Source organism: Coccidioides posadasii, chromosome 3 (assembly GCF_018416015.2).
Source record: "Coccidioides posadasii str. Silveira chromosome 3, complete sequence".
NCBI classification, from domain to species: Eukaryota; Fungi; Ascomycota; class Eurotiomycetes; order Onygenales; family Onygenaceae; genus Coccidioides; species Coccidioides posadasii.
In genome coordinates, this window is record NC_089409.1 from 5,682,507 (window position 1) to 5,697,792 (window position 15,286).

Below are 15,286 nucleotides of genomic sequence, written 5' to 3' on the forward strand. Positions count from 1 at the left end.
CATGTGATGCCTCCGGAGTTAAAAGCATAGCTTGACTTGTTAAACCCGAAATATTACGTAATCAATATTTCGAAATCAGTTGGAAGCCCAGAATTCGACATCCATGAATCAGGACAGACCAATACTTGGGTAATATTATCCTCTGTGGAGGGTGAATTGGCTGACCGCGATGCGCTGAATGAGTTAATTGTTTTTTTGCGCACAACCCTGACCTTCTAGCAGGACGCATGCCCTCCTCCGTCGCTGCGAGTACGGGCATCCCAAACATTTTCACGAGACTAGAAACCGACTTTTCAAGAGATTAAAGCTAGCTGCTAGAAATGAACAATGCATTTTCGATGACATGGCGAGGTCCATGCACTGGAATTCGCTCCTCACCGCCGTGCAAGCCATCCTCCTCAGCTCGAAGCTTTGCCCGTTTATTATGCCTAGATAGCCGACCTCCAGGTTTGCGCATGGGAGTTGCGCCCAGCTCGGACCAAGGAGCTTTCAGCTTTCGAACCTCAAAGCAAAGTGGGACCTCTTTTTCTACTATAGTTTCGTACAATTGCAGATTCTACCGCTCCTTTAACACCTCTCAACTCCTCAACGCACAGCCGAGCGCCCCTCCAAATAGTCGCCAGACGCAAGAAGAAGGCGTTCGATTCCAACCGCGTGAACTTTCGCATTCTCAGATCTCACAGATATTTGGGACGCCGAGGATACCTCCTGTTTTCGGGAATCGTGTTCTTCGAGTCCTCCATGGCCGGCGACTGGCCGGCACTCTGGACTTGGAGCTGCCGCTAGATATCAAGAACGGGGTTCCACAACATATTTTGGACGATGGCTTGGAGTGGCTCCGCAGGAATTTCCCTGTTGATGAAGATGCGGCCATTATGAGGAGAATTGAGAGGGAAGAACAGGAAGAGGAGGAAAAGTTAATGCGGCGTGCTGAAAAACTGGGTCTATACAAGCCTCAAAGCGGAAGATTTGGAGCGGAGGTTGAAAAAGAAGGAGACGTGTACGGGCGTAGTGTACTCCAAGAGATTAGGCAGAAGAATGAGAAGATTAACAAGAAAAAAGAGGAAGATGAGAGGCAGCAATGGTTGGAGTCCGAGGCAAAGGAGAAAGAAAACTTCGCAAGGTCGATTCAGAGGAATACCGAATTGGCAAATTTTGAAGGATCCGCGATCACAGAAGGTAAGAGTTTAACTAAGCTTGTGGCCCTGTTCAAAGGAGTGTATTTAATCGCATTTGTAGCTCGTCCTCGTGCGGATCCACAGCTACGCCCTGCTCTGGCATGGATTCAAAAGCATCACATACGCGCCACATCTACGAATGTAGACACATCGAAGATGAATAAGGTATGTATTCGTCCAGTTTTGGATATTTTGCAATTCTAATGAGATCCGTAGCCACGCCGCATACTTCCCTCGCTGGGTGTCGCCATTCTCACCGCCGGACTTTGCTATCTATACTCCGAGACATATGAGCCTCCCTCTCGTGAACACCGTCTCTTACCTACCGTTCCTCCTGCCGCAGCGACTGCAATTGGGCTCATCGGAGCTAATGTCACAGTATTTCTGATGTGGAAAGCGTTCCCTCCGGCATGGAGGATGCTTAACAGATACTTTATCAGTGTGCCTCTATACCCATATTCGTTAAGTACTATAGGCAGTGTGTTCAGTCATCAGCAACTGCGTCATTTGGGTGCTAATATGTTTATACTCTGGTTTATTGGGACAAGATGCATGTTTGCCCCGAGTCAACTATCGGTATTCAGCTGTCGAAAATGTGCTTACATATACATTTCATAGTACACGATGAGGTCGGTCGCGGTGACTTCCTGGCGCTTTATCTTTCTTCAGGAGTTATCGCCTCCCTAACGTCACTCGCCGCTCACGTTCTCGGAAATAAACTGACCATCACATCTCTGGGGGCCAGTGGCGCCATTGCGGGATTAGTTGCAGCCTGGTGCATGCTACACTCGAAGTATGTCCTTCCTATTCACTTCAAAAACTTTACTAACCATCTTTAACCTCCAGTGACAAACTCACGATTGCATTCCTTCCACGCGATTGGCAAGAGATGTTTTCGGCGAATGGGAGTACATTCCTGGCTGTAATCGTGCTTGTTGAAATTATTACTCTAGCGTTACCGTTTAGAATAGCGGCCATGGACCACTGGTCGCATTTGGGCGGATATGCTACTGGTGCTCTTGTTGGGTGGCTATGGAAGGAGAAACGGGAGAGGGAAAGGAAAAAGAATTTTTGGCATAGATTTCTTGACGGATATCGGTAGTCGCGCCAGAAAATGGGTACTTCACAAGTGAGTACCCATCACATCTGTAACATATTTGGGCGTTATGGGCAGATAAGAGAGCTGGTTACTTTGCTGTCTAGATATAAAGGTTTTAGCTTGTATTATAAAGAAGTCATTAGTTGTTCTGATAGAGATTAATAAGGACATAGGTGGCTGATATTCTATTAAGTTCTCAATAGGAGAATCATCATCACAAGTTCACAATTTCTAACAGATTAACTGTCATGGAATCGGTTGAAAGCTTTTCGGCTTGTGGGCTTGGTGACACCCAACAGCAACATGCAAATCAAATTATGCTTATTTGAGTTTATAGTTTGTATGGGTGACAAAACAGATGCTGCCAACAAGTTTCCCTATGATATTTGAAGCCCTGTTATGATGAAAACTAACAATCCTGTTTGGTAAGCTATTTCTAGGATATATTTTCATCCTATCAACTTCAACATGTAGTCCTATACCCTAAAATTCAGGGCGGCGCAGGAATCAACCGCAAAAAAAAATTTCTCTCAAATTCAGTTAGCCAATCTTTAAATTGCAGATCAAAATCTCATAACAAAACACCTGCCGGTGTCCGCTTCGCCAAACCAAAAGCATCCCGCAACCAAAGCCCTGGGCAAAAACAGTAGGAACACCATAACGCCATGGCACAGGAGGCATAAATGGACCAAGTGGCAAGATCAAGTAATCCTACCATTCTCTTATATTTATGCATCACATCAAACCTATCGTCACATCTCCCTGGACACGAGCGTAGAGATCTACCTCTACTTCAAGATCCAGTTCTATCTTGACTTTCAAGCTGTTGTCTCGTTGATCCTTGGGTTGAGGGCGGTCTTTGATGCGGGATTCGCGGATTGCGCCAGTTCGTCCCCCTAAGTTGCCCGTTCGTTGTATTGCAACTTGTTGCTGTGCTTGCGGATCTTGTGTAAGGATTCTGCCAGGCTGCTGCTGCTGCTGCTGCTGCGGCTGCGGCTGCGGCTGCGGCTGTTGCGCTACCTGGGGCTGTGGTTGAGCCTTTTCCCTTTCTGGCTCTGGATCGGACTCCTCTTCATGATATTGGTTGCGCCAGGGCCTGGAAGAAGATTAGCCGTCTGATAGCCAGCATAGAACTTATATAACATACGAATCTGCCATTGCAACTGATTAAAATGTAGTGGAGCAGATTGAACAAATGTCAGAGAAACTTTTTAAAGCAGCAACCAAAGAGTATAAAGTCACAGCAGTTTTATTTGTTAAAAAGGTACTATCATGCGTATAGAATATATACCATAATCCAACTAAGGATGATATAAGGCTTGAGGGAGATTCATATACTATTTCCCCATCGAGGCGGGTTTTTGGTCCGCCACATCGTGACTAGTGTGATGTCACTGTCAATCAACCCCCCCTTTGGGAAAAAGAAAGGGGTCAACACGTCAGGCCAGCGAGAAGTTCCCACCGAGAAGACTAGTCCGTGCAAGCTTTGGATTCCTGTTTCTATCCTTGAAATGTGGGCACCACAGAGCCAAAAACTCCTGCCAAGCCTATGATGTCATTGCATAACCAGCCTGTCTTCAAACCAAACGTTAGTTGTAAAAGAGTCATATGGGTATTTACGGAGTATAGAGGATTCATATCCTAGAGCACACGGAGTCCAGAGACCATAGCTCAGCAAAACAAAATATATCCACCCTGTCTCACCCGGATCTAGTAATATTTTTTTAACCAGGTCCACGGCCCTACAGGTCTATCTACCACCGAATGGGCCACAAGTCAAACCCGGTGCAAGCTATGACTTGCTTCATTCCTAAGCCGAAGATCATTTCTGGCTTGCCTATAAAAAGGAATACCAAACCTCCCATGTTGCAAAAGATAGGTACACTTGATATCGTAGCGTATGCCCTCTCTCGCCGATCGGAAATTGGGGAAAGCCCGCACGGACAGTTCAGATCAGCCTTAATTAACCAGTGACCAGAATATTGATAGCGCCCAAAATCATGTAAATTATGCAGAAGGAAACAAGGCGGCAACTTGGCGAAGCTGTGGGTGAACAGATGAGAAATTTTGATAAGTTGATATGTGGGAGCTTTGCGACTTCTTTTCTCAGCTAGGAGATGACCAGCACCACCGGGATAGAAAAAAAATTAACAGCATCCATACCAAACATTAAGTGATATAAAAGGAGACAGCTTCTCAAGAGGCAAGAAGATTTATGGAGTAAAATGCAGGGGGTTAGAGAGAGATATTAACATGCAATCACCAAAATTTGAGCAAAGACAGGGAAGAGGTAGCTGGGCTCAGGGAGTGTTTGGGTATGCAAAAGAGGAAAGTTGTACAATGCATCAACTGTACGTGAACAACTGCCCAAAACCAACAAAAAATTATAATACAAGATCGGGGCAAAAATCCTCCACCAGAAAGTACAGTTTAGGAATCCCGAAAAAGTTCTTCACAACAGGAAAAGACAAAAATAGGATACATCATATAAAAGATAAGAAAAGGAATACTTTTATCCATGGTACATCTAGGCTGCGCTGGGTTCTGCTGTCTGCCGATCCTCACGATGACGGGAGAAACGGTGATGGCCCTCCATTCTCGGGGACACCAATGGTGGAACTAATAGATAAATCATTAGCATTCATAACCTCATAATAATTTCCCCCAAGGGTGTATTTCCGAGGATATATGTGGGTATGAAGAACGTACTCCAAAAACCGTATCCTTCTGTTGTGCCCTCTTTGTCGGCAGGATCAATTTCAACTCGAATTGACACATCTAATCCACCGTCCATGCCCACTCTACTAGTGATTCCATCGGCAGCTGGATGGGTTGTCCCTGCATCCACTTCACCGGGATGAAGAGGGTTGTGACCATTCTTCGGTGCCGGGAATTGCGCCAGCTCTTCCTCGTTAACTTTTGTTCCCCCATTGACACCCGAAAAATCAACTTCAGTAATGCATGCGTAGTTGCGCGACGGCATCGTCACCTTGTTGAAATCTGCAGACTTTTCTTTTCCTCCAGGCTGCTCGTTAAAAATCTTCATAAGCGTCTCATCGGTGTGAAAGTCAAGATGGTGAATCTTGTTTCTGCGAGCAAGTAGATTGGCAACAGCTTTTGGCGGGGGCTTATTGGTAATAGCGCTGCTGACGACATTAACCATGTATCTTGGGTCATTGATGACCGGAATCTTGCTCCCAACTTTCGAGTAGAACCGGCCTATGGCTGCTAGATGTACATCGCCACCAAGGATGGTCACTCGAACAGAGAATCTCTCTGAAATATGCTGAAGTCGCTGGATGAGTATCCTGCGCTCGCGTTTATGGTGTCTAGCTGTATAGTGGTCGTCCAGATCATCTAAAAGGTCGACTTCCCCGTCGAACTTATTAAAAAGATCACCACCAACACCAAAACGTCGATTAAGCAAACGAATAGGAGCAATAACTGGGGAAGATATGATATTTTCCAGCCAAGCAAGACGAGGATAAGCAATAGGAACTCCTAGTAAGACAATCACGTGTTTAATTTCGCCATTAGCTGCGGATAATTCTTTTTCTAGTCGGTCAAATATGAGGTCATAAGTTTCTGGATAGTTGACCTGGTGACGAGTACGCTCGGTACGCCCATCGATTGCAATAAATGCGATTCGCTTGCCTAGTCGAGTACAGATATTTCGGCCCTTTTCTTCCACGTATGGGCCAGGCCTAGCACCGCGAATGTAACTTGGGTCATCCTCCTTTTCTTGGAGTACGTAGCTGTTCTCCAGTTGCCGTGGGTCTTGCCCGGAAGTGCCATTGACCGCCTGCATGGTCTCCGGGGTATCAGTGGTATAGGTAGACATTGCCGGCGGGGTATGATGTTGGAATAAGCAATAATACTTGTAAGCAACACCCCCAATTCCACGGAATACTGAGCATTTCATGAAATGATCCGTATAAGAGCCAAATCCGTCAATGATGTCGTGGTCATCCCAGATATTGATTTGGGGAATCTGCGCATTTGCGGTTGCAAACGGTTCCGTAGAATACCATCGGATGTAGTTATTGAAGTAGAACTTGTCGCACTCTTCTCTCATAGTATTAGGGAAAGGGTGTGATCGTCTTTTTGCGGGATTGGTAATATCGGTCCAGACCCTTAATGGCCCATCCACCCGTACAGAGTCGTTATAAATCTGATCGCCACCACCAATCATGACATGAAATGGTTTCTGTTCGTGGCGCCTAAGCACATCGTTCCACAAAAGTGGCCCTTGCCAATGGTCAAGGTCTGTTCCAACCGAAAACCCGTTGCAGGAATGGAACATGATGCGCATTGACTCTGACACAGATGGGACAACAAAATTCCAGGACTCCTTCGCTGTTTTCCCGCTTTGGTAACGGAACGTTGGAATGATATACTCCCACCTCGCCTCAAAGTTCTCCAGCGGGACGGCAACAAAAAATCTCCAGAAAGCCTTATCCGGATCCGCAAAGAGCTTTTGTCCCTTGATCGTCGTCTCGCTTCCAGTAGCGACATCGCCATTGGTGTGGAACTCAGTTTGGCCGCGAGCTACTGGGCCTTTTGGCCTCAATCGCAACATGGGGTGTTTTTGGCCAGGGAGCGTAACAATAAGCACCGTTCCGTGCCATATTGTGCGACCACTATCGTCCGTACTCAATCGTTTGTAGTTGAGCAGCGGTCCACACAAGACCTCCAAGTTGTCGCTAATGTTGATAATGCGAGGGCCGTTGCCCACACCGTCGGATGTGTCAAAGACGTGGTCATAGCCTTCAGGGTGGTTTGAGCCCATGGCTTCTGCTTGAAGGGGACCTGTAGGTTTTTCAAGGTTTTTATTACTATGTATATGGATACATGTCGACATAACTATGGGTTGGTCGTAGAGAGACTTCGAAGCCGACAATGGTTACTTACCGGGCGCAGTTTCGACCCCCTGTCCCAGCGAGACGGCTGGTTGAGGAGCTGAGTCTTCCATGTTTATTTTTATTTTTCTTAAATCAACTTCTTCTTTCGCAAATGGAAATTGAACTGTCTCGAAAGAAAGCGCGAGTATCAATTCGAATTAATGAACAGTTATCCGCGATAATCAATACCTCTCAGCCAAGATGACCGCGCTGACGAGAGACCGTCTTCAGAAATTGTGGAGAGATAATTGGAGAAAGCCAGATCGGAGCATCAGTTTCGATGACAAACCAAGCTCGATGGTAACTGTCACAGAGATTGATCTGCGCTGCACAGCATGCGGCGGAATTGGCTGACTGCGGCTGGGATGGCGACGGGATTGACAAGACCACTACCTATTAAGTCGGCCAATTTAATTTAATGACAAACATCAGCAATTAGCTAGTTAGCTCCGTATTCCCCAATACACACTACGGAGGTATAGGCCAGTCAGATCACATGTGTGCGCGTCCGGCTGTCTCGGGCCGTGAAGCTCCAGCATTCCTGTTCTTCGGGTCGGTATAGCTTGCGGAGGCCGGCGCCTCTTCCTGCCCTCCTTGAGCTTGTCATTGCAGCCGGGAATGCCCTTTGCGACCGCGATCCATGCGCCGTGCTCGCCCGGCGTTCGAGCACAGTACGCGTCTCAGCATGACACGGGCGTAAGGTATGGCGCCAATCAGAACCCGCGTTTTTCCACATCCTCGAAAGCTTACTTGTAATTTGGCAGCAACAAGCCCCACTTGCCCCCCGGATAAGGCAGAGCCTGCGCCACGGGCGTGGAGTGCGTCATAGCAGCCCTTGTGGCCGTGTCCCAGGCTCTTGCAGGTACCCGGATATTCCAGATAGCATCATTGGCCTGAATACCTCCATCAACCGCCCCCTCCCGCATTTCTCCGGGCGCCCGCGGACACCTTTTCTCACGTGACGCGCTGATCCGTTCCGCAGCTAATGACGGTCGAGAGCTCAGCCTTAAGAAACTTTCCCCCGGCTGCTCTACCCTTATTCCAAGTCTGATCTCCCTTCCCCTCCTCTTAAGAAATGGCTTCTCTATCGGAAGACGATTGCAAGATTATTAACAACCATCCCTTGAACGATTCTCTCGACCAGTTACGAAGGTCACTTCTGGACGCGGAGCATTCGTATTCCTCTGTCAGTTCTCTTGACAGCGCTGACGACAGACCTGAACACCTTTGCCAGGAGGCAGTATCACAACTGCTCCCTGCCCTGCAGGGAAAAAAAGTAGCCTTCAATCTTCGGTTGAGGAACAGTGGTTGTGACATTGCGTCTGAAATAGCGCGTCTATTTCAGCGTGTTCGGAACAGCGACTTCAGCTACACCCACTACCGCCTGCTAGTAAAGCTCATCATCCAAAAGGCATCTGACTATGACATCTGGAGTGCCATTCTTAATCTCATTACTGAACTCTCAAGAGTGACCCCAACTGCACCAAGTTTCCCTCCCATATTTGACAGCAGGCTGATCATGCATACCTCTGCATTGCAGCAAGACAGTGAACAGACTCAACAGCTGGTCAAGGCAAGAGTCTTTGAGGAGATCCAGGGCTGCACATATTGGGACGTGCAAGGGTTCTTTGAGAAATACTTTGAGGGAAAGAACTGGACAGATCGTGCTCAGGATGTCTACAAGTCAATCAAGAACCAACACATTGGCGGCAAATGGACCAAACTTCTTCAGTGTACCCAGGACAACATACAGAACTGGCTGTTTCAACTGCAGGACGAACTGCTCTTGAAGGAGCAACGTCGCTACTACACAATAAACATACCAACAGAACTTACCGGCGGCCGGCAGCAGGTCAATCTAATTGTCAAACGAAAGAGCGGAAAACCATCAGATACAGAGCATGACTGGGGAGACATCAAGGTGATTGGCGAACTCAAGGCATCTAACAATGATGGTGTCAAAAGGACATTGGTGCAGCTTGCCTGATATGCGCGAGATGTGTTTACCTGTCAGCTGACACAGCAGTACCTTCACACATTTACCATCTGCGGGCTGTTTATGACAGCATGGGTCTTTGACCATTCAGGATGCTACAGCCCGGGTCTGTTCAATATCCATGAGCAGCCAGAACAATTCATACAGGTGATTGCTGGTTATACAATGATGACTGAGGAGGAACTAGGTCTGGACACATTTACAGAGCAGGACAGCAACCATCGCTTCATATATGTTGCGCAGGAGGGGACTGAGATGAAGCTGCAGATGAAACCACAGCCTCTCACCCGTCAACAGGCGATTGTCTGCCGCGGAACATCCTGCTATCTCACAAAAGTCCCATACTCCAAGGACTGGGATCACATCACCAAGTTTTCCTGGACCTCTGACAGACAGAAGCCTGAAGCGGAGCTCCTCAGATTAGCCAACCAAAGAGAAGTCAAAGGCATTGCCAGACTGGTCGGCCATTGGTCTATCACCAGTGTCAAGGAGATGCGCTCAGGCATGACATTTATAAAGCTGTACTCCTTCCGTGTTACACCCAGCGCCGTGTCGTCCTTCTCACAATCCTTTTCTCAGCCACACAGTGTCCTCTCCGGATCATTCAGCAACCACCATGGCCTAACCATCACAGAGAGTTCCGCTGAGCATCTGAAGAAGTGTAAGTCTGTCCATGCTGGCCCGAAATCAAAGTGATCCAAGTCCAACAGCCGGCAATCGAGCGCGCCACAGAATGAGGTTACATATGATGTCAAAGAAGCCCGAGGGGCCAGTCTGCTCGCTCCCAGTGACAGTGCATATGATAACTGTGTTTTTCACTGTCTTGTCATATTCCCAGCTGGCCGGCCAATCCATAACTACAAGTCGCCTCTGGAACTCTTGGAAGTGCTTTGTGATGCAGTCAAGGCACATAGATCCCTATACTCCAAAGGAAACATCCTCCACCGGGATATCTCTGAGAACAACATCATCATAACCGATTCCAAGAAGACTGGCTTCGCGGGGATGCTGATTGACATGGACCTTGCCAAGGAGCTCGGCACCGGGCGAAGCGGCGCGCGCTATCGCACTGGCACCATGGAGTTCATGGCTATTGAGGTGCTGCTCAACATCGATCATACATATCGGCACGATCTCGAATCATTCTTCTATGTACTTATCTGGCAGTGCGCCCTTCGTGGCTGGGGTAAGCAGTGGCCAAAAAAGAGTCTTTTAACAAATTGGTATACTAATAGCTATCGAAACATTGCTACTGCAAAACTAGGTGTGGTCGGTGTCAATGGTTTTGAGCTCATTTTGGAGGAGTTTCCGCCCAAGTTTGATAGTATCAAGCCGCTTTGCAGAGAGTTGCGGGGAATTTTATTTCCCTTGCGCGAAAGCGACATCTTTACAGGTACACCAAAGGATCCAGAGATTCTCTATGGGCCGATCATCAAGGCTTTTGACAAGGCTATTGACAATATCAAAGTGGGATAGGCTACTGTGGCTTGTTTTGTATGTACTTGCGTAGATTTTAGATACGCCGCGTACTTTGTTCCATTAGTTAGTTCTCTTTTATCTTCCATCTCCCAGGGCACCACAAAAAGAGGGAGCTGGAAGTGGCTTCTCCCATCTCCCATGGCTTAAATTCAGGTGCATACTACATGAGATATGGCAATTCCAAATGGATGCGATGGATGCATCAGGCTGGATTGACAAGGCTTCCGGGGAAACCTTTCTCTGTTGATGTGAAGGAGTTTGTTGCTGTAACTTAATAGCTGTAATAATAGCAGTTCCAGCTTCGGGAGCCTACCCGAGCAGGTCACACATGCCTGTGCAAGGCAGGTCACACTCCAATGCCCTCAGAGGAGGCGATGACGCTGGCTTCTTCTGTTGCACTTGGACTCTACTCGCTCCTCATGCGCCCTTCTACAATGGGCACGCCCCCTGCCGGTCCTGGAAGATCTGGAGGAGGGTCTGGACCGCCACAAGTTCGCGCGGACTACGAGGAGAGCATGATCGACCAAGGAGCAAACCGGGCCCGATGGTCTGAGGCGGACGAGGAGCTTCTTCTGTCGATAAGGCGCCAGAACAAGCCCCGGGAGGTGATCCAGCAGAGGTTCCCAAACAGGACGCTGGCGTCATTGCGGCAAAGGTACTCGATTCTCAACGACCGATCAACACCAAGTAACCGAGGGCGGACAAGGGGTAGACGACCAAAGTAGAAATAGATCTATGTGGTTTTCTGCTAAGCCTTGATGTATTTACGCAATTTAACTTCCAGAAGACTTCTCTGTCTAATGGCTAGTACGATGGATCTATTCAACGGTAATAGCGTCTATCCATCATTGCAACACAGAGGTCATGTGAAAATGCAGGTATAGTCTCCAGGAGCTTGTTGACAGCTTGCTTATGTTCCTTCCAGAGAATCCACAATTTAGCCATCATCAACTCTACGACCAAATCCTTGAGCCCTGGATCATGCTTGCCTGTTGAACGATACACTTCCTCAACAGCAGTGGTGAATGAATACATCTTGTGCCACTCCAAAAACGACGCCTGAAAGTATCGCTTTGCGATCACTTTAAGCCCATCAATTTGAAAATAGTCACCTTGAACATACATCAAAGCTGCTTCTGCTGCTACGTCGGGTGTCTTCTCCGATGCTGGCTCGGGGGTACCTTTGAAAGGAGGGGGATTGTATAATTGCCAGGATACGGAAATTGCAGGCTTTTTTTCAACCAGTATTGGTTCTCGGTCGTTGAGCACAATTTTCCGGGAGAAAGCTTCCTTGAATATATGTTCACATTAGCTGCATCTCTGACTGCTGGAAGGGTAAGAAGAGTTAATACATAAAATTTGCCATCACATGCAATAATCGGGCTGGGAGCAGACTATGACGCGATGGGCTGGGAAAGATTTGGAAATGATTGATCTGAGCAAGTTGGGGGCCTTTCTGACCATTGGTTATTCATGTTCAAGAACCCAATCGATTGGCTGACATGCACAGATACTTCTCGACGATTTCTGGCCACAGGGATGAAATGTCCGAGCGGCTTCGCAATATGTGTTATGCTTCTCGAAGATCATGATATTCAGATGAGATCTTGGATCTCAGCTAAGCTATAGCTACAACTGGCTGACTAATACAAATACTTCAGACGGAAGGCATAGCATAACATTGCCCCAGCCTGAAAAGGCACTGACCCAGCAACTTAGTGCTTGTCACAGTGTTTCTGTCTTATTTCTTTATCATAAGCTTGTACTAAGATAGGGCAGTCTTCTAATAGTTTGGAATGTAAGTGCCAAGTATCCTTCTCCAGAGGTGCTGCTTCCCATCTGATCTTCATGTAGTGCTGTCTGTCTAATCCAATTTTGGTGTCCACAATTTTATTCATGATGCAGTGTTCTGTTCCATCAACTAAAACTGATGGTGGTGGTGATAGATGGTGTTCAAATGGGTCATCATCAGCTGCTGGTTTAAGGTGAATTATTGAAATCACTGGATGAATATCTTTAAATCAGGCAGGCAAGTCCATTCTGTAAGCTAGAGGCCTGACATGTTCAACAATTGGATAAGGTCTAACTTGAATTGGAGAGATTGTGTTATTCTCAGAAAGAGAGTATCTGTGTTTCTCTTTCTGTATGACTCTGATGTAAGCCTTATTGGATAGCTCCATTGGTTTGTGATTGTCATTATAGTAAATGGCCATGTGGGCTTGTGCCAACTTAATAACATCTGCAACTTGTTTTCTGATAGTGTCTCAGGCATTTATGAAGTGATTGCCAGTTTTATCCATTGTTGAAGAAGGGGGTAGTATGGCAGTGTTTGATTTGACTCCATAAAGAATTTTGAAAGAAGAGAATAAGATGGCTGCTGATATTGAGATGTTTAGACTGAATTCAACTTCTGGCAGAATATCCTCCCATTCCTCCATATTGTGGCTGACAATCAAACAGTGAAGAGCAACTTCAATGGTCTGATTTGATTTCTCAGATTGTCCATCTGCCTGAGGATGATATATAATGGTGTAGCAGAGGTCTACTGATGCTTTGTGAAAAACAGTACACCAGAATATTGAAAGAAAGTGGTTGTTATAATCAGATATCATTTTGTCTGGGAACCCCCAGTGTCAGACAATTTTATTGAAGAATCTTGTAGCCCACTCCTCAGCTCTGTCTGTGGTTTTACTGGGAATGATACAGACTTATTTAGAAAACTTGTCTGTTACAGATATCAAGACATTGTTTGTGTTTGCAGAGTGTGGAAGATGAACTATAAAGTCAAGTGTAATGGTTGCAAATGATTGGTCTGGGGTAATGATTGGCTGTAATTTACTGTAGGAAAGATGAGGCATTGGTTTTGCAATTCTGCATACCAGACAGTGGTTGACATATTTTGTGACTAGGTTGTACAATTTTGGCATAAAAATAATATTACGTAATTGCTGAAAGATCTTTTCAATTCCACCATGCACAACATTATTGTGGGCCTGCTGAAGAAATCACACTTGCAAAGTCTGGAGAATACAGAGTCTCATTCTATCACTTTCTGTGAAGAAGAGAAGGCCTGTATCTGTATCTAGCCAAAAGTTGTGATACTCATTTGGGATAGGCAAAGATTTCAATTTGCAAAGTATTTTCTGAAAGCAAAGATTCTGGGACAAGATATCTCAAATGTCTTATTTCAATTTGTCACTCAGTTCTATAAAAGTGGAGATGGGGTAAGAGTTGTAGATTTTTGTTACTTGTAAGTGGGACAGGGTGTTGACATTTTTGTGGTTTTTTCCTTTGCAATGGACAATCTTCATCTGTGGCCAGTACTGGAAGAGGAACAATAACTATTTGTTTAATCTTTGATTCTGTTGTTTGTTCATTGGCATGGTCTGCAGGGCTGTTTTGAGAGTGTCATAGTCTGTAACTACTGTAATGTCACCCTGGTTGAAGTATTGTGGAGCTTTTTGCAACATCCATACTAGAGCTGCAGCTTCTAGTTCTGTTGCTTGGTAAGACATTTTGTTAGGTTTTAATTCCCACAATAAATATGCTACCAGGTGTTCCTGATCATTGCTGTCCAATTAATGGATGGCTGCCCTGAAATCATACTCTTTAGAACTGTTGCAATGTAATATAAAAGATTTTGTGAAGTCAGGGAATTTCCTGACTGGCATATTACATAGCAAATCCTTGGCTTTGTCCCAGGCAATTTTGGTGGAGGCCATTAATTTATCTTCTTTACCAGGGGTGTTTTGAGCAATCAGGTTAAGAAGAGATTGAGCAGCATGTTTCTTATGAAGTTGTCCTTTCACAGGACTCTTATGGAAATCAAGTGTCTTGAGCTGCTGCAGTGGTGTGATTACTGTAGTGAAGTAAGGGACAAATTGGTGGTAAAAACTGAAGAAATCTATTGCTGTTTCTAACTCAGCTAAAGTTTCTGGAAAGACTAATTTTCTGATTGCTTCCACTTTTGATTGCTGTGTGGACAGTCCCAGTTGTGAGACATGATGACCTAGTAGATCTACTGATGGATAGGCAAAGTGTGACTTTACTATTGACAAGGTCAATCCAGATTCCATGAGTGTTCTGAGGACTTGGTCAAGGTGTGTAAGGTGCTGCTCTGTAGTTGGTGAGTATATGATGATATTGTTAATGTAGACAAGCATGAATGACCAGAGATATTTCCTCAAGATGTTTTTTATGTAATATTGGAAGAACCCTGGGGAATTGCCTAAATCTATTATTGCCACTGTTAGTCTTTTGTGTCTTCTGTGGAGTGTCACAAAGCTTGTCTTTCACTGATCCCTTATAACTATTGGTATCTGGAAAAAATCTTTGGTTATGTTGAGGGAAGAGAAGATCACTGATCCACCAAGTGCATTCAATATGACATCTTACCTTGGCAGGGGATAGGTGTCTGGTAATAGTTTTGTGTTCACTCAGTGTAGATCCATTACACAACAGGGTTTTCCCCCTTGCCATACAACAAACACAGGAGAGGCAGCTGGTGAAGGTTTATCAAGAGAGACTTTTTCAATGTGATTCTCTTTAAGCAAGCTGTTGAGTATTCTGTCTATTGCCTTGTGGTCACAGGAGGAAAGGTTGTACAGGTTTTGTTTGAGTCCAGAGATGTTGC

At 45.9% G+C, this 15,286-nt stretch overlaps 7 protein-coding genes across 7 annotated transcripts; 4 read left to right on the forward strand and 3 right to left on the reverse strand.

Moving 5' to 3' along the window:
* Positions 1-320: 320 nt before the first annotated feature.
* Positions 321-2,446, forward strand: D8B26_006819 (uncharacterized protein; the record flags this gene model as incomplete). The annotated part of the gene is made up of 5 exons (XM_003070249.2): positions 321-1,179; positions 1,240-1,343; positions 1,395-1,617; positions 1,797-1,971; positions 2,025-2,446. 5 exons carry the CDS (start codon positions 321-323, stop codon positions 2,278-2,280), a joined length of 1,617 nt encoding a protein of 538 aa, XP_003070295.1. The 3' UTR covers positions 2,281-2,446.
* Positions 2,447-3,012: 566 nt separating this feature from the next.
* On the reverse strand, positions 3,013-3,435 carry D8B26_006820 (uncharacterized protein; the record flags this gene model as incomplete). Its single annotated transcript, XM_003070250.2, has 2 exons — positions 3,013-3,373; positions 3,425-3,435. The coding sequence occupies 2 exons, from the start codon at positions 3,433-3,435 to the stop codon at positions 3,013-3,015; spliced, it is 372 nt and encodes a 123-aa protein (XP_003070296.1).
* A 1,362-nt stretch (positions 3,436-4,797) lies between these two features.
* D8B26_006821 (uncharacterized protein) lies at positions 4,798-7,379 on the reverse strand. The gene is made up of 3 exons (XM_066125303.1): positions 7,189-7,379; positions 4,987-7,086; positions 4,798-4,896 (listed from the first exon to the last, which is right to left on the reverse strand). The coding sequence occupies exons 1-3, from the start codon at positions 7,247-7,249 to the stop codon at positions 4,805-4,807; spliced, it is 2,253 nt and encodes a 750-aa protein (XP_065981385.1). The 5' UTR covers positions 7,250-7,379; the 3' UTR covers positions 4,798-4,804.
* Positions 7,380-8,253: 874 nt separating this feature from the next.
* On the forward strand, positions 8,254-9,870 carry D8B26_006822 (uncharacterized protein; the record flags this gene model as incomplete). The annotated part of the gene is made up of 2 exons (XM_066125304.1): positions 8,254-9,150; positions 9,205-9,870. The coding sequence occupies 2 exons, from the start codon at positions 8,254-8,256 to the stop codon at positions 9,868-9,870; spliced, it is 1,563 nt and encodes a 520-aa protein (XP_065981386.1).
* Positions 9,871-10,179: 309 nt separating this feature from the next.
* On the forward strand, positions 10,180-10,650 carry D8B26_006823 (uncharacterized protein; the record flags this gene model as incomplete). Its single annotated transcript, XM_066125305.1, has 2 exons — positions 10,180-10,360; positions 10,439-10,650. 2 exons carry the CDS (start codon positions 10,180-10,182, stop codon positions 10,648-10,650), a joined length of 393 nt encoding a protein of 130 aa, XP_065981387.1.
* A 359-nt stretch (positions 10,651-11,009) lies between these two features.
* D8B26_006824 (uncharacterized protein) lies at positions 11,010-11,378 on the forward strand (the record flags this gene model as incomplete). Its single annotated transcript, XM_066125306.1, has 1 exon — positions 11,010-11,378. One exon carries the CDS (start codon positions 11,010-11,012, stop codon positions 11,376-11,378), a length of 369 nt encoding a protein of 122 aa, XP_065981388.1.
* A 97-nt stretch (positions 11,379-11,475) lies between these two features.
* D8B26_006825 (uncharacterized protein) lies at positions 11,476-12,243 on the reverse strand (the record flags this gene model as incomplete). The annotated part of the gene is made up of 2 exons (XM_066125307.1): positions 11,476-11,943; positions 12,139-12,243. The coding sequence occupies 2 exons, from the start codon at positions 12,241-12,243 to the stop codon at positions 11,476-11,478; spliced, it is 573 nt and encodes a 190-aa protein (XP_065981389.1).
* Between the last annotated feature and the right edge of the window lie 3,043 nt (positions 12,244-15,286).

Coding starts and splice junctions, on each gene's coding strand:
- D8B26_006821 (XM_066125303.1), bottom strand. CDS start 7,249: ATGGAAGACTCAGCTCCTCAACCAGCCGTCTCGCTGGGACAGGGGGTC. Junction 7,087..7,188: donor GGGGGTCGAAACTGCGCCCG/GTAAGTAACCAT, acceptor AAAAACCTACAG/GTCCCCTTCAAGCAGAAGCC. Junction 4,897..4,986: donor AGAAGGATACGGTTTTTGGA/GTACGTTCTTCA, acceptor TTTATCTATTAG/TTCCACCATTGGTGTCCCCG.